The sequence below is a fragment of the Natator depressus genome, chromosome 7 (assembly GCF_965152275.1).
Source record: "Natator depressus isolate rNatDep1 chromosome 7, rNatDep2.hap1, whole genome shotgun sequence".
NCBI lineage: Eukaryota > Metazoa > Chordata > Testudines > Cheloniidae > Natator > Natator depressus.
Genome location: NC_134240.1, coordinates 27,882,661 through 27,901,689, shown reverse-complemented (window position 1 = coordinate 27,901,689; position 19,029 = coordinate 27,882,661). Strand labels below are relative to the sequence as shown.

Sequence of the window (19,029 nt, the reverse complement as noted above, 5' to 3'; positions counted from 1 at the left end):
TGCATGGTTTGTTCCTGAAAATTATTGAAATCGTTTTTTTGTTTTTGGAACTTATTGCTACATAAAAATAATATTTAGGCTAACTCCCGTCCCCAGAGTTCCAGATTCCAGAATTTTAGACTTTTTGGTTCACAGTGCCAATAAAGTCTGAACCCATGTTACTGTCTTAGAGGAAACAGAGTTTTATCCTTGATACTATGGGAGAGTGGGACGCAAGCTTGGGCTGGTGCTGTTACCTAAAAGGGGTAATGTGTATGTATAAAAGACAGCCCATGCAGAGTTTTAATCCTTGAAAGGTAGAAGAGGCAGAGACAGTCTGGAGTTCACTAGGCATTGCTATTGCTATTGATCTTATGTGGAAAGCACTCATATACTGGCGTAATGGGTCTCAGTATAAAAGACTAAGATATAAAAGAAGTTTGTATGTTTTAGAGAGTACAGTTGGGGTCCACATGGTGGCTGTGAGGGGTTCAGTCATAGACACCCCCTTGGGACTGTCACCTGATGTGCTGAGACTACCTCTGAGCCCGTTTTCTCTGCCAGTTTGGGCCTTGTTGAGCCAGAATGCTAGCCTGCTGCAAACACAGACCCACAGACCCCCCCAAAGCTTCAGACTTAACTGAAAACAGCTTAAGAAGTGCTCCTGTCTCCAGCACCGTGGCACTCAGTTCCCAATGGGATCCAAACCCCAAATAAATCCGTCTTACTCTGTATAAAGCTTATACAGGATAAACTCATAAATTGTCCACCCTCTGTAACACTGATAGAGAGAGATGCACAGCTGTTTGCTCCCCCAGGTACTAATCACTTACTCTGGGTTCAATAGTAAACAAAAGTGATTTTATTAAGAATAAAAAGTAGGATTTAAGTGGTTCCAAGTGCACCGGACCCTCGCTAGAACACGCGTCTATATAGCGCGAATTTGCATATAACGCGGTCGCGGCCATGGATCCCAAATTTAATTACTTTAATTGGAATCCATTTTAACACGGTCCCCACGTTAATGCGGTACCGCGCATGGATCCCAAATCCTGCGTTCTAGCGAGGGTCTGGTGTAATAACAAATAGAACAAAGTAAGTCACCAAGTAAAATAAAGCCAAAACACGCAAGTCAGGTAAATCTCACCCTCAGAGATGTTTCAATAAGCTTCTTTCACAGATTAGACTCCTTCTTAGTCTGGGCCCAGTCCTTTCCCCAGTACAGTTCTTGTTAGTTCCAGCAGGCATCTTAGGGGAAAAGCAGAGGATTCAACATGATTGGGACCCCTTTGTTCTGTTCCACCTCCTATTATAGCTTTGGCACAAGGTGGGAATCCTTTGTGTCTCTCTGGGTTCCCCCCTCCTTCTAAATGGGAAAGCACCAGGTTAAAGATGGATTCCAGTATCATGTGACATGTTCACATGTCCTGTGAGACTTCATTACCCACTCGCTGGCACACAGTATACAGGAAGGCTTACAAGTAGACAGAGCCATCTACAACCAATTGTCCTAGTTAATGGGAGCCATCAAGATTCCAGACCACCATTAATGGCCCACACTTTGCATAATTACAATAGGACCTCAGAGTTATAGTCATATTCCTAGTTTCAGATACAAGAACGATACATTCATACAAATAGGATGACCACCCTCAGTAGATTATAAGCTTTGTAATGATACCTTACAAGAGATCTTTTGCATAAAGCATATTCCAGTTATATCATATCCACACTTATAAACATATTTTTATAAAAATATGGAGTGCAACGTCACGGTGGTCACTGAACAAATCCTGAGAAAACAGACCATGTGCATGGGACCTATACAGGGTCACAATCTTCTTGCCCAAATCAATGGCAGAGTGCTGTACATCCATGCAGCCACTAATGGGGTTATTGGCCAGGAAACCCATGCAGTATGCAGACGTAGTGGCCAGATCGCATCCCTTCTGCAGCCTGTCCTAATCTCAGACCTATCCTTTCACTGCCCTAGAGAGAGCTGCCCCAGAGCAGTGCTCAGTAGCTTGCAACAGGCTGTGGAGATCTGGGAATGGGTTCCCTGTGGGTTAGGTTCCCCCATACAGCAGAACCATGTCTTTACTTAGCTGTGGAAAGAATGGGGCGGCCTTTGTCTGTACACTGTTAATGATTATGTTATTTTAGGTTATGTTAATTGTCAGAAGATACTTTCAGGGCAGGGAATTTGTGGGGGAAAGAAATTAAAACACATTTTTGCGGAAAACCTTGATGTTGATGTTCAGACCATGGGCAGCCTTTCAGGGGCAAGGATGGTTATTTATACTGTGTCAAAATGAAATTGATAACATGAGAAATATATGAGGAATGCCAGGGGAGAGTCACTTCAACCAATACAATACAACTCTGCTGCTGAGCACTTAGCAGGTTACATTTTCAAAGCCCTGTACAAATGAACTAACTAATCACCACAGCACTCTCATTATTCCTATTGACTTCAGTGAGAGTTCTTTGAAAATCTGGACCCTAATGTATTTATCAGAACTCCATTGGTACTGCTTTGTCTTTGATCTGATAAGGTCTCCTTTGGATGCCTTCAGCTTTTAGACACTTAGGGACAGAGCTTCAGTTCCTCCTCTGGCTGTTTTGTACTGTTCCAGCTGTGGAAAGCAGCCAGAAAGCTGGCAGATCTGGCCAGCTGAAGATTTCCCAAGCTGTAGTGGGACTTTGCAGCCAGATGTAATTTAGAGGAACCCCAAAATTGCCCTTCAGCAACCCTAGAAATCAGGGAGTGCAAAGGTAGCTTAAAGCCACTTTTCCCCCTCATGTTTCTTCAGCTGTTCCTAGTGGAGCTCTAGCATCACCAAAGAACTTTCCCCTAGTGCCTGCAAAGTAAATAAAAAAGTCCATGTATTTTAGCTACTAGCTGAGCTTGTTTGGGAGTTAAGGATGCCAGATTCTAGACAGTGGGTACAATTTTCAAAAGCTCTTTAAGTGACTTAGGTGCCTACACAGTTTTCATATCATTTTAACTCTATCAGTTTAAAAATTTGCCAGTGTTTAGATGCCAATTATAGCTAAATCAGTACAAAACTTGTGTTGACAAGCCTTAAGTCCCAGTTTCAAAAGTGACATAGGCACATATGAGCCTAAATCTCGTTGAAAGTCAATAGGACCTAGGGTCCTTATTGCTAAAGCTGTGTTTGTTAATAGCACTAAAACTCCTAAGTCACTAAGTCCTATGGCATGCATCCAATGAAGTGAGCTGTAGCTTATGCTCAAATAAATTTGTTAGTCTCTAAGGTGCCACAAGTACTCCTTTTCTTTTTGCGGATACAGACAAACATGGCTGCTACTCTGAAACTGAGTCACTTAGGCACTTTTGGAAATTGTACCCATACTTTCCTCCTACTTTCACCTTGGCCTGCAGGGATGCCACCTGCTTTGAAATAAAGCAGAAGAAAATGAAAACAATGAACAAAAATTAGGACCATGAAAGCACCAATGGGTTAGAACCTCACGTGCAGCTGAGATATGGGTGATCCTCCTGTGGGCAGAGGCACAGGCTTTAAGTCTATTTTACCCCACAAAACAAACAAAGCACATGTAAGCATCTGAGAAGGTCTCTGGGTTGTTGTGCCCTTTAGGATACTAAGTGAAAATGAGTTTTGATTTGACTTGAGTCATAAAAGTTTTATAATGTGCTGTGCAAAAGTGCACTGGTTTTTGTTATACAATAAACTAATAATATGCCAGTGTCATATTGGCACTAAGCAAGCCCACTTATGTATACTGAATGGACATTTCCACTGAATAGGCAATCTCTTAGCCTATTTGTGCAAATGTGTTTAAAAAAGTAGAGCTAAATATAATTTTGTGCATGATCTGTGACAATGTGTGAAGAAGGTGTAAGGGCTGCAAAGTGGCCTCACTTCCTTCCATTTGACACTCAAAGATTATCTGAAGGTGCTCTGCTGCATTTCAGATTACCTGTGAAGGTATGCCTAAAAGGAGGCAAGATTTCTATGTAGATATTCAGCAGATCCCTTCGGTGAAGGAAGGAGCCCTCTTGTCTGCATTATGAAGTTGAATTTCTGGTTTGGGAGCTTAGTGAAGTTTAAATGACAAGCACCAGAATAATGAGCTTGCAGAAAAGGTCTGTAAAGACTTGTGAGATAAATTTGGTCACCTTCCGAATATACTCCTACAAATTACTAATTTCCGGAAAGGATTCTTTAGCATAAAGTGTAGACCTGCTAGCTCCATTCATGCCCCTTTTCCACATGGAATGTTCATGGTCACAGATGTTTGTCAGATCTCTACACATTCAGAAATAAGGGACTCAGTCCTGCAATCACTGCAAAATTAAACTGTGGATAAAATACTCAAAAGTGCCTGAGTCACTTAGGAGCCTAAATCAATGGGGGTTAGCCTAAGTGACCTACTTCTTAAGTGGGATTTAGGCTCCTAAGTCAGTTCATCATTTCTCAAAAAGAAAAGGAGTACTTGTGGCACCTTAGAGACTAACAAATTTATTTGAGCATAAGCTTTAGTGAGCTACAGCTCACTTCATCGGATGCATTCAGTGCATCATTTCTGAAATTTTAATCTATGCCTCTGTCTTCAGTAAATTAAACATTTTATATCGGTGGTTCTCAAACTTTTGTACTGGTGGTGACCCCTTTCAAATAGCAAGTCTCTGAGTGCGACCCCCCTTTATAAATTAAAAACATGTTTTTATATATTTAACATTATTATAAATGCTGGAGGCAAAGCAGGGGTTAGGGTGGAGGCTGACAGTTCGCTACCCCACCCCCCATGTAATAACCTCATGACCCCCTGTGGGGTCTTGACCCCCCCAGTTTGAAAACCCCTGTTTTATATGATACCCTTGTAATTCTGTAAAGATTTTTACTGTTAACCAGTGAGTGTTAGGTACTTTTGAATAATGGCACACATTCTAACTATTAAGATGAGAAATACATTGCTAAAATACTTCATAAACTGTTGTTATGCACCAAATCCCCGTTCCTTCAAATTCAGTGAAACAACTCCCATTGACTTCAGAGGAACATTTTGGTCCAAAATGCAGAAATTAGTGTAAGCGGTGAAAGATTTTAGGCTGTAATTAGTTGTGCTGCTGGTGATTTCATTCTGTGTTCTGTCTGACATTGCTTGTATTGTATATGTGGACACATTTTTATTTTTTTGCATTGCAATTGCTGCCATCTACTGCGTAAATGATGGGATTACATATACTTAACACGAAGGGGTTACATTGGACGACTTAATGGAAAAGAAGAAAGGCAGATTTAGCTGCTTTAGCAGTTCTTCCAATAAACATGGTAAAATGTGTTCTGTTTTGCAGCTGAGCATTCTTTTGTGCAGATGATGCATTTTATATGTTGGTTCTTGAAAACATATATGCCTTTTCTAAAATATAGAAATAAACAGCTTTTGCATGCAGACACGCATCATGCATGTAAATGATCTGCTATTTCAAATGCATGCTTCAAACAGGTTGGTGTTTGCAGTGCTTTAACTTTCTAAAGGCTCATTTTTATCCATTTAGATTTCCACTGAAGTGTGCCTTTGTTTGAGAGTGTTCTAGTTTAAGCGTAGGCTTACCTTTTCAAAAGGCAGGTGAGCCAGATATAAAAGCATCTCTTAAATTCAGATATGAAAAAACCTACCAAAACATTTCAGAAGCTGTATAACTGATTATAGTGTAACTTTAGAACAGCATGTTTTAGAACTATAGACTGTACAATCATATTGTTTCGGTTGTTGTTCCCACCCTCAATTAATGCAAAATTTAACAAACTAAATACAATGTTCTTATGCTACTTTTTTCCTTTCATCTTGTTAATTTTTTTTCCAATGGAGAAACTGTTAGAATGTAAATAATTTCCGGTCTACACCCTTTAAATAATGACAAACATAGCAACTTGTCAAAATCACAATGATAGCAATTAGGAAGATCTAGTTTAAAATCCTGCGTACAACAGAATTATCAGCGCTATGGCTTGCTTGTTGTGGTGAGGCAATCACTTTTGTTAAATAGCAGCTAAGATCTGGAGTGCAGTTGACAAATCTGACCCAGTTACTTTATGATATGAAAAATATCAATCCAAACAGAAATTTGTAAATTGAAAGGATACAGGAGATGCATTTTAAGGAAAATACTAGAAAAAATAAACAAAATGTAAAATTCAAGTCAATTATTTTGATGTTAGATTATATCCTACAAGTAAGTGTATCTGCTAATTGAATAAAATATATGTAAAACATTTCAGGAAAATCCTTACTAGATATTTTAAATGGTCTTGTTGATTCAATTTGAAATTATTTATACGGCTTGAACTATTCAATCTACTTTTCTAGTGGCTTGGATAATTTTTACGAGCTGGAATACCTTTTAAAAACATGCTAAAAGACTGCAATAGTTTTTCATACATACTGGAAGTGAACCAGCTAAACCATTGAGACCATTCATGTGTAAGAGAGGGCTGTAGGATTGGGGCCTTTGACTTTGAGAGTTAGATTTTCAAAAACAGTCAGCATTGGACTAACTTTGCTCCTGTGTATGTCAAGGAGAATTTTACTATTGACTTCAATGGGATGAGAGTTAGGCTGCCACTGTGCACTTAAAAATCCCACCCTAACCCATTCTCTTCCAGCCGTATCTATTTTTTCATGAACTTCCACCTCCATGGAAAAATTGCAGAAGGACTGCAAGATTAGGCCCTCTTTCCTCAGCTGATTCCAGATAAATCATGTTCTCCATCTGTTTTATTGAGTGTACTAGGTTCCCAAGATCCATGTAGTAATCCCTTAGATCTCTAGTAATCTGTGGAGGGTTAGTTCATTTGGTACATCTGCATGGAGAGCTGACACATTTATACTATTACTGTCCAGAGCCAGGCTACCAAGCCTCCCCACCTGCACCAGACCTTCTATGGAGTTGCCAGCAGAGAGTGAGAATCTGTGGGAACTAATACTGACAGGATCAACATTAAGGACTTGTCTACATGGTGCATTAGTCTGCACTAAAGGAGTATAAATTCTAGTGCGCACTAGCGTGTTGCACACAAACTGGCTTGTGTGGACCATGCTGGCATGCACTAAAAATTCCCTAATGTGTGTTAATGTAGTTCTGTTTGAAAAATGCGCAGCAGGAAACTTTTAGTGCATGCCAGTAGGGTCCATACAAGCCAGTTTGTGTGCAATACACTAGTGCGCACTAGAATTTGTACCCCCTTTAGTGCAGACAAGTCCTATCTCTGTAGGGGAAAAATAAATCCCATATCTACGGTGCGGCACAGAGCAGCTCCCTCCCAGTTAGGCTCTCTTAAGCACAAACACTGAGTGGCTTCAATGTCAGGGTGTATAGTGCCCCTATTCATTCTCTTTATACCTTCCAATTTCTGCAACAAATGAGGCAGGGGTCTGGTGTATAAAAAAAATTATGTAATTGTATAATTAAAGACTGTATCATAATGCATACTTGCTGGGAGGCCAAATTAAGGTTGCACGGGCAATCTTAATTCTGGCATTTCCTAACTTTAGAGTGTTTGATTTTGCAACTATAATAATGTTCTTTTAATGTGCTTTATTGTTTGTAATTTCCTAGGTTTAAAAAAAATGCAAACTGAAAAAAACCTCAGAAATTCCATCATGTATGATTTGAACACCAGTTCTACTCAGTTCTTTGGATTAGGAGATGTATGTGTTTATTGAAGATCTCCTGTAGAAATGAACCGAATTACAATTTAAGGATGCCTGGGAAATTTTCAATGATAAACTGTTTAACTTGCCCCTTCATCATCTGGTCAGTCTTTAAAATGCCAACCTTTAGAAAGTTCATGTACTTCCCAGATGTAGGCGGATAAACAAATAGATATGTGTCTGTTAAACAAATAAGCTTGGCTTAAAAAAATTCTGCTGTGTATTTTTAGAAAATAACAGAAATAGCAACTTGTTCAAGTCACAGTGATATAAATAAGGAATATATAGTTGCAAATCCCAGATATAACAGAATTATTGGAGCAGCCAGCTTTGTGGTAGAAAGGCACAATCATTTTAGTTGAATAATAGCTAAGAGTCTGGCAGTAGCTGATATATTTGACCTAAATACTGTATGCTTTGGAAAATATCACGTTACATGCGGTGTTTATATTGCTTAAAACAATCACATTACATTTGAAATTGATTCATATAATTTGAATTCAGGTGATATTTTTAGTGCTCTTGAACTTTTCAGGGGAGCACCAAAAAAAGGGAGCAAATCTTAATAAAGCAGATAATCCCTGTATATTTCTGTGCATTCATATTTTCTAGGGAGGAAAAACATGTCTCTCGCTTAGCACACCTGAGCTCTAACAGAAGGCCAGTCTCATTAAGCTCATAAGGTTTCCCACTGATTCATCCTATACACTGTTGTTTTCCCCCATAAACTCCTTCTCCTTAAAAGGCTGTGGTCATATAACTCAGCCTGTTTAGTGCAGACGCCAGTGCCAGTTTGGATTAGCTAGGGTGGGTGTGCTCGTGCAGTGTTGCTACTGAGCTCCACTTGGGATTGAAAGGCTTGTTATCACTCCTGAAGCTAGGTCTCTCTATACTGCCATTCATAGTTCTACTACCAAGCCTCTCTGTTGGCCTATTATTAGAGTTTAATACATGTTGGGTTTCTAATTTCCCCTATATTGTCTATTATTCTGTGATTGCTCCCCACACTTTTCCCCAACACTACACTTACAATGTCACAAATTGAAATAGGATTGATTATGACCCTGTTAGAAACAGGGTGAAAACCTGGCCTCATTGTAATCAATGGCCAAACTCCTAATGACTTCAACAGGGCCTAGGATTTTACCTAGAACCTTTATTTTTCTTAAAACAGCTAAATTCAGGAAAAGTGGGGTGCAATTTCTGACTGTGTATTGACCAGTAATAGAATCTTGCTAGGATTGAACTCTAGCCTTGTCTTAAAATTATATTATTGTTATGCTTTTCCCTGTTCTATAAACAATCTGATATTTATTTATTGAGTGACACTTTATAAGAAACTGGATAGTAGCAGAAAGCCTCCATTTCGTGTTTTCTAACTGGAGGACAACCAATAGCCCTGTGCCACAGGACCTGAATTTCCCATTTTTGTTGGATGTATGTATACTACAGCCTAGAAACAGTGGGCCTAATTCCCCTTCCACTTGACATCTGTTTTATACCATTGCAGCTCCTCCGATCTCACTGGAGTCATTCATGATTTGCACTGGTGTATGTGAGAGGGAAATAAGGGGTTGTGCTAAAGTATGCATTTATTTCTATGAATTGGGTACCGATCTCACTGACTATTCAAGTGAATAAGAGTTGCAAGATCAGCACTTGGTAAATCTTCCCCCCTCCCCCCTCATCTGCAAAGAAGCCATTCCCAGTTTTGGCAAGTAAAAAGACTGCAGAACTCCAACAGAAGACAGAGGGTCATATTCTGCTCTGTTACACCAGTGTAAATACAGAATAACTCCACTGGTGCATCTGAGAGGAAACTTTGTCCCAAGAAGCCTATCCTCCTCCCATTAAAATAAGAAGCATAATTCTCATTGATGACTGTTGCGTGGGATCAGGCTTAACATTATTCATAAAAGAGTTGGGGGAGGGAAGTGGAAGGGGTTCTGAACAAATGTGGAGAAAAATGTATCCATGCAAAAAATATGAGAAGAATTGTGAACAGGGAAGTTGTCTAAGAAAAGGAGAATTAATGTATCCTCTGAATTAGGTAGTTTAAATATAACTGCTTTATTCTACTACACAGAAGAAAAAAATCCAGCAACCCACTAGTTACCATAGCAAGTGCCACAACCCCATAGTACAGTAGAGTACTTCTGCTTTTCCAATATCTTAAAGAAACACAGCTACAATTACGTGTAATCATCTGATTTAGTGCTAACCTGAACAGGAATGGACTTAAATATATACTTAAATGCTTTCTTGAACTGTGGCCTGAGGGTACTTGATGTTTTAATTTTCTTTTTAAAAAAGCACTGATAATAAACTAATATTTTCCCAATTTAAAATACTTTCTGTATCTTACACATTAATTCATCTTAATGTAATTTTAAACATAGTGGTTTTCTATTTCCCCTCCCCTATTTTAACATGTGAGGAGATTATTATAACGGACAGAAATAAAATAAAATATTGCTCTTGGGAGTAATATGAATAGTGCGAAACAAAGTTGTTTGGATGGTATACAGAGCTCACCTTCTGTGTGTTTATAGTTTGAAGTTGATCTTCATAAATGACAAGCTTTTTCAACAAATGAGTATACGTATTTCTATGCTCAGCTACAGAATAGTCTCACCAAACCCCTGTATTAATTCATCAGTGGAAGTCCTGAGGTCTACTTTTTCATTCATACAATAATGCAGCTGTGTGTTAAAGATTCACAGACTTCTTTCCAAAATATTTTAATGTTTCATTACCCTTTGTATGGCAAGTGTGGTGGTTTTCCAGTTGTTCAGAACAACCGAAGCTTTGTTTCATGTTTAGTTCAATAATACTAATTTATGTTATAAAAGATAAACTGTATTTTTTCTTCTTTTGCCATGGCTAAAATGTTGATTTTTCTGCTTGCAAAATCATATGCCATAATATTTCAGAATTTACCAGAGGAAGAAAACTTGGCAATTGTTTAAACTTCAGACATGAGACAGAATCCTAAGTAGGAAATCGTGACTGCCAGTGACGCTATTGAACATTAAAAAATAACTATAATTTTCATACAAGACTTACAATATTAATTGTTGATTTTTAAAAATGTTTTGTCTCATTTATAAAGAAAAACATGATATCATAAATGATGCACATGCAGTAACTAGGCACATGTGTGATTTAAGTTCAGTATAAAGAAGCTGCTTATATTATGTTAAAAGAACTATCTGAGACAAAGGAACCTTGTGAAACAAAAATATATTTTGCAGTGTTTACTGACTGGACTGTCTTCTATTGTTTGAGCAATTGCATGAGCATTTTAGATCTTGTTTCTTATCTCTGTAATGCAACACTGAGGAGGTGTGAAATTTCATGTAAAGATGTATTTGTAGCACCAGATCCTCAGCTGTTGCAAATATTTGCTGAGAATCTGGCTAACATAGAGTTGGCAGTCTTACCATCAAGTCCAGGAATGACTGGGTATGCAATTGAACTAACCCTTGCCACATAGAGATGGTCTGTCTAGGGTCAGGTTTGATGCAATTTTGCAGGTCAGTGTGGAGAAGCTTGTACTGCCTGTTCTGTACCTGACCTGTGGAGAATAAATACTAGAGGTCCTGATTCTTATTTACACTGAGGTGTGCATAATTTACACCCACTCTATAGCTTCTTTAAAATGCCAGAGTGGTGTAAAGGACCCTTAGTGTAAATGGAAATTTGGCCCTTCAGGCTTCAGGACTATCATTCCAGCAACGGTAACAAATACAAAAAATTCACAAAAACAATGATGAAAAAACTTTTTAGTTATCAGTTTGGTAAGAAAACCTTAGATACGGAAACAGCCTACGATGGTCCCAGCAACAGTTGCTAATACTAGAAGCAAAAGTCTAATTGGCCGTTGTTCTTGCTACTCCGCAGTGACTTCAATGCTACTTCTATACTCACTCTGGTTTTCCTACTTACAATGATATCCCCACTTCATAAATGGGCAAGAGTAAGCCTTTGTAGTCACATGCTAAGGTTTTCCTTTCATGTTGACAAGCAAAGCCAAAGAAATAATGTTCATTTCTGGAACTGCTGATAGTTATACTCATTCCTGCTTCCTTAACTCCTGTTGCAGCATGTGCGTATCTCCTTAGGCCTCTGTAGAATTGAGGATCAGTGGGTGTTACCAATATCGGCTGTTTTTGTCTAACAAACAATTAACTACGGTTGCTAATTATTCAATAGTGATTTCACCATATGTATCATAAATCACTGGTGTGTAACAAATTTTATAATCCCCTTTTATCATTGGCAATCCTCCTTATCCTTTGTATTACCCATTTTACCATTCACAGTGCTCCTTCCTGTCTACTCTTGTCATATTTTCAGATCTAATTACCTCCCTAGCACTTCGCCTTCATGTTTTCCTTTTTTAATTTGGAAAATAAAAATAGAGAGTGCTCAACTTTGACAGATTGCTCAGAGTGTGATGGCTTCTCTTCTCTTGTGTCTGAAAGGATCTTTATTGCACTTACTGGAATTTCCAGGCATGTTAGCTGGGACCTAACTATTACCATTCTTCTGGTATGGCTCTGAAAGAACCTCAAACATGATACTGAAACACATCACACAAAAGAGGTCTCACAAACTAGGTCAGGCATATTGCTTTTTCCATACAGCATCTTCTAAGTGCAACGTCTCTTCACTAAGCTCTGTGATACATTTTCAGTAGAAGTTTAAATTGCTGAAACAAGAGAAACATTCTCTAATCCATCCTAAAGTCCTGTGCTTTTACCTTTGCCAAAACAAGGAGGGCTGGTAAAGAGTCTACTACAATGTGGCTTCCTTCTGCTATTCTTCCGCCTGTTGAATAAAACGCTTGGTAACCCTAAAAAAGTAGAGCGTAGGTGTTCTTTTAATAAGATATAAAAGCAAATCACTTGTAACTGGCTGGCTTTGGCTGTAAATCTAACACTTACTTTATCTCCTAACAGCAAGCATGCCGACAAGTGAAACTGAATCTGTGAACACTGAGAATGTCAGCGGAGAAGGAGAGAGCCCAGCATGCTGTGGCAGTCTGTGGTGAGTACATAGAGCTCCAATTAAGATGTCAAAGTGTTTCCAACATCGTAGGATTAAAAAGAGCCATTTTTTCTCTTTTGCCTATTCAAACGTATTTGCTTTGAAATATTCAAGCTTTGTGAGATGCTTATATTTTTGGCTTTTAGTCATTCATGGTAAAATCTAACCACAATTTTATCTAAAATTCTGAAGTCAGGACAAATATATATTTCATAAAGTATCCATTTGAGCCTTACATTTAGAAAGATTATAGAGCTTTTAATTTTGCTGCTTCAAAAGCACCAAGAAGAAAAGAAGAGATGTAACCTAAGAAATGCAACAGAGACTAATGTCTTTTAATAATCGAAACATGATCTGGTGTATGCATATTTTACAAGTAGCTAAAAATTGATAATTATTAGATTGATATATGAATATAGCACTAACATAATGATTGTGATAATGACTTTCATTCATATAACATCATTCTTTCAGAAGGTTTCCAAAGCACATTGAAACAGCCATTTAAAATCCAGGATTTGTTTCTCTGCAAATACCTGTGCTTTATATATATATTTTGGTCCCCAGAGGATAAGATTTAATTTCCTTTCTTTCTCATGTAAAATCCATATGTTTGTAAAGAATAATATTAGAAAAATAGTGGTAAACAGATGACAATAGTATTTCAGCATTCATGCAGCGTTATGTTGAGAATACACTTTTATGCACAAACTTTGAGTAATTCCAGTGTTTTGATTGCCAAGTACAGCATTCCGAGGAGAAGGGATTGTGTAAATTATTGTTTCTATATATATTTAAAATTGTGTTTTCCTTTTCTTTTAGTCAAACTATCTCAAAATCCAAGTTCAGGTCAGTATTTTCCTCTCTTTTCCATCACTTTTTTCTTTGCGATGGTTTACGCATCATGACCACGTGATTCTGTATTTTCTGTATTAGAATTTGATTGGATGAAAAATGTTACTGACAGAGATTAGGGAATACAGTTGAAGAGGATTCATGAACATTCTTTGGAATAAAGCACCCCAATTTGTTTTGCTGGTATTTGCAACTCTTTTTTCACTTATTCTCAAACATTCGGGCAAATGAGTTTTTATTCACAAGAATGCTCATGGAAAGCAAGTGCCGTGAGTACAAGCAAGAATATTTTAATCTTTTTATTTACTTAATTTTTTTCATTTTCATAGAATACGTATTGAGAAATTGCAAATAGCAAACAAATTTGCAAACAGAAAAGAGACTCCTTCTGTTTATAAAGGTCAGGTTGCTCAATCACGGAACAAAAACAATGCCATCTGACTTAGGTGACCAGACATGTGGCACATATAGAAAATCACGGATAGCAAATACTCATAACGACCAGTTTGCAAACAATCCACAGGCTAACTGTTGTTCACAGACATTCATTGAACAATAGAGATAATCAAGAAGATAATTGAGAAGATTCTAACAAAGCAATTCTGGAAGCTGGACTCCTCCAATTTCCTTGTTCCTGGCAAAACTTGTTTCAGGCTTGGATCTGTAGCAAAAATTGCACTGACAACACTGATGTATTGTGTTTTTAGCAGTTGACCTAGCTATTGTATGTATGCTTATTCTACTAGATCTAGCAGCTGCTTTGTTACCGCTAATCACAACATCTTTCTGATGTGCCTGGTATCTCCAATAGGAGTGGGTGGGTTTTGCTCTTGAGTAGCCCTCTTCCTTTTTAAATGAGAGATCCCAAAAGGTAGTTGTAGATGGTGCTCTTCCACTTTGAAGGTCTTTTCATGTGAGATGTGTTATAGTTCCATCTTGTCACTCGTACAGTTCAACGTGTATGTGAGTTCGCTGGTAGGTTAATTAAGAGAAGTTGATTTCAGTTTGCCAATGATCCCAGGTTCTGTGTTTCATTGCTTCTGACCCTGACAGTGCGATGGAACAAATGCATGAGATTGTGGCTTTTTTAAGAGTTAGGTGGTTGAGGATCAGTCAATATACTGAAGTAGCATAGATAAGTTGTGGAAAGCAACTGGAAGAGCTGGAGTGGATTACGTCTCACCCCCGATCAAGGTCAGGTGTCGCCATTTGTTAAGCAGCTTTACAGTTTGGAGTTTTGTTTGAAATAGGATTACTTATGCATAATGAACAGGTGGGTGCTTTTTTATCTGCATTTGTGAAAAAATTGTGTCCATTTCTTTTGGACGCATACCTTGTTACACTTACCCATGCTTGTTTCATCTTGAGAATAGAAAACTGAAATGGACTGTACCTGGGACTATGCGATAAGATTGTTTGGAAGCTGAAGCTAATGCAAAATCAAAGAGAAGAAAGCCAAGAGATTACTCTCTTCCGCCACCTTAGCAGCTTCTAAATCATGCCTGGCTGAAGTATTTTTGTTAATTTGTCTCCAGTTAATTCCACAAACCAATATCTACTCCTGCAAAGCCTATTTTAATCTACTCCTCAGAGAGGAACATCTGCTTCTGAGATGCCACCAGAGACTTAGTAACCATACACTCAAAACAGATTGATAACACACCTCCTTTCTGAATTTGGCCCATTTGCGTGACAGCAAATCTTAGAAGCACTATAGGAGAAGCAAGCCAACACTGTACTCTGATATACACCCATTGTAGTGAAAGAGAGCCATGAGCATCTAAGACCTCTACTAAATGACACTATAAACACTTCCTCTGAGGAGGGAAAGTTCCCACCAGACCTAAAGCTTGCCATAATCCAGCCAGTATGTAAGGAACCACTAATTGATGCAACCAACCTCTCCATCACTGCCTATTCCCAAGCAAGTTTACTGAGTAGATCACCAGCCAGTCTCCAGCTCTCCCTAGATTCAGCCAGTATCCCTGGATGTCTCCAAGACAGGCTTTAAGCTGAAACATGGAACAAGTCAGTGCTCATGGAGTTGAAGGATGAAATCCTCTTGGCCACAGACAAGGGCTGTACTTTCATACTTATATTGCGAGACACAGCATTTGATATTATCAACTATTGAATGTTGCTATCCCACTTCAGAAGTTCAGCAGGAGGTTTACTGGGATCACACTAAAAGGGGTTCATATGTTCCAGAAAGTCATAATGGCCATCGGCTCCTCCACCTCTAGAGCTCTTACTTGTGGAGTCCTACAGGGATCTATCTGTTCTTCCGTCCTTTTCTCCTTCTACATGAACCTGCAGGGGAAGTTGTGAGACAGCATGAACTGAAGAATCAATCATACCCAAATCTACATTACCATCATATCAGATGCAGCTTGCACCAAGGTCCTGGCTGCATTCAACAGCTGTTGAGAAGAGAAAGTGCTTTGAAGAACTGTTCACCTCTGCCCTTCTATCATTTGCAAACTAGCTGTTCTCCTAATCTTCTCACTGCTTCTGGATACCCAAATAACCATGACTGCAAAATTTCCTTTTTCACCTAAAAATGTCAAGAAAAAAGACTGCACCCCATTCTTTTGTATTTGGACCCAAACCCAGTAATCCACATATTTGTGATCTTCAGGCTTGACTACTGTAATTCTCTGTATTTGGGAATGGAATCACTGATTCCTAAAAAACTAAATTTAGCTCAAAATACAGCAGCCTGTCTGCTCCGTAGCAGAGGCTACAAATTACACATTGCTCTCATGTTCAACTCTCATTGGTTTCCTGGTAAGTAATGAGTCAAATTCAAGTTTTCAGTCATCATCTAGCTCCTCCATGAGACTAGTTTAAGTTTTCTGAAGGAACATCTTTCCCTACACAGTCATGACATCCCACAACAGCTGTGTTCTTTTGGAACAGTGGTACAATTAGTCTCAAGAATCATAAACTCAAGAGTTTTCTTAGCAACTGGCTCCCTAATCTGGAAGTCACTTCCAGAAGACATAAGGTTGACCAGACTTCATTGCCTTCAGATCAAAATGCAAAACTCACTTGTCCAACCTAACCTACCCACAATAAGACAAGAAAGAAAGGAAGCCAAAGAGAGGCAGATCTTCATGTGTATCTTTCTGTAAATTCATAATGTGCTCAGATGCCATGATAATGGGTATAGTATAAAAACCTAGCTACAGGTATAATGCAGCTGCCTACTTAGTAGGTGGATATTTATATCAAAACCATCTTACATTAATGTATCTATGACCTGCACTGTCTGCCTACCAGCTTCCAGGTGGAATTTAAGGCTTGGGGGTTCCACTATAAAAGCCCTAAATGGCTTGGACCCCAGTTTTTGGACAGACTCTCACACTGTACAAAACTGCCACAGTTGTAGTCAGTGGAAACACTTAAGCAGGAGTACTCATGTTTCAAATGGAAAGGAGCTTCTTGCAAGGTGTTCTATTGTGAAAGGCTGACAACTCTGGAATTTACTTCCCCAGCAGTTCAAAATACAGTAGCCTGAAATGTGTTGACCTTCAGGGCATGCTGAGAAGCTCCTCTTTTCTCTCTGACTTTCAGGGATGTGAGGTTTGAGGGGTGGAGAAATAGTTTGGAGGGGAGTTGTCATTAGTGGGTGTACTTGACTGTACTCTCACTGGCTTATTTGGACTGTTCATTGGTTTACTTTATTATTTAGTACTATATTTTATGGATGGTAGGTTTTAAAGTTTTGTAACTGCCTACAGCCTTGGATACATGCACACAATCTAAAGCCCACATTTTCAGAAATGCTGTCTAATTTTGGGCATCCGACTTTACACCCTTGTGACCTGACAGAGATGCTGGGCACCCAGAGCTCTCATGAATGACTACTGTGCATATGGTTTTAATTTTGCAAAATGTCATATAATGCAGGATGTTGCTGATGCAAAATCATCTGGAAATTTTTAAAAAATTGTTAATTTTACACAACTTTATTAGCAAATCTGAATAAATAGTCAAATGTAGAGAAGAGTTATTATTGGTATCTGTTAATCAAAATAAGACTCACATTTTACAATGTGGACCCCTGCACTGACTTTAGAGCATCCACCTGTGTGGATTCAATTACAGGATTGGGGCCCAAGGACCATTTGAAAATAAATGAATAAAAATAAAATTACCAACAAATTTGTAAACATCAAGACTTGTTCATAAATGTGAATGGAAAAAAAGCAGGTAAATTATTTAGATGAGAATGAACATAAAGAATAAGTGGCCCAGCTGTGGTACATTATATTAACGATGAGTGTCCCTTCTGATTTAAATACTTCTTCAGAATTGGCACTACAGCTGTGACAAACATTTTGGGAAAAATGCCTTGATAATTTCAGAACAGTGACGTTCCACTTTATTACAAATTTGTGCAAAATGGGGTTCACGTCAAATAAAAAAGAAACTTAAATTTCATTCTTCACTACAAAAATTTCAGTGCTTCCCCTGAAAATTAGGAAGATATTGAATGAAAAAGGTCTCAATTATTTTCAAGTTCAAATTTCCACAATTTTTTCTGAAGATGCATCACAGTGGGACAATCTCAGACTTTGATGCCTTCCTCCTCCCTTTTGTGTGTGTGTGCACAATTGTGAATATTTTAGGAAGGGAAGAAAATATGTGCTATACCCCTCAAATGAGACTTTGTTTTGTTTTATAACTGTAAGCTTAATTCACACTAAAGCCTGTCAACCCTTACATATGTGCCTAAAATTGCACACCCTTTGGGCTACATTTTCAGAAGGTTTCCTGGGTTTAGCTGTACTGTTTCTGTCAGTGGTCTCTGGGTCAGGCCATAAATCCATAAACACTGAATATTTTGAAAAGAACTGTTGTCATTTCTTTACAAAACTTTCACTGTTTAAGGATTTAGGGCCTGATCCAATGACCATTGAAGTCAAATAGGAATCTTACCATTGACTTCATAGATCAGGTGCTTGGAGATGACCATGAGTCCCCCCAACTCTTATGAGTGATCAAGCTCTTGTGGCCTTATCCTATTTTCATTGACTTCAGCAATGCAGAATTGTGCCCTAAGAGTAAAAAATACTGTTTTTTGCATATCCAGTCGGTGAATATACTGATAATGGCTAAGGACATAGCTGGCAGGACAAGAGTGTTCTTGAACACACTGTCAAGTTAGTTCAATGCAGAGATTTTTCTTCATATTATTATTATACTCTATAGGCGATGAAATTTTTCCATAACAGTAACCGAGCAATTACTATTTTCCATAATCACAAGCATGAGTTTAAGGTGAGTGAAAGAACCTCACACACTGCTTGACTGTTTATTTTGCTAAGTTCATTTATTTTTATGAAGACACCATTACATATTGGATCTACCACCTGAGGCAGATTAGAACGTTTCTAATTTTATATATACTAGGTATGGTACCTGCTGATTCAG

The 19,029-nt window shown here is 38.4% G+C and overlaps 1 protein-coding gene across 1 annotated transcript in view; it reads left to right on the top strand.

Moving 5' to 3' along the window:
• Positions 1-19,029, top strand: part of CACNA1D (calcium voltage-gated channel subunit alpha1 D) — a 329,318-nt gene that overhangs the window by 188,589 nt on the left and 121,700 nt on the right. Inside the window, exons 10-11 of the mRNA XM_074957788.1 lie at positions 12,648-12,735; positions 13,558-13,584. Of these exons, the coding sequence (XP_074813889.1) occupies positions 12,648-12,735; positions 13,558-13,584 (115 nt within the window). The remainder of the gene's footprint in view (positions 1-12,647; positions 12,736-13,557; positions 13,585-19,029) is intronic.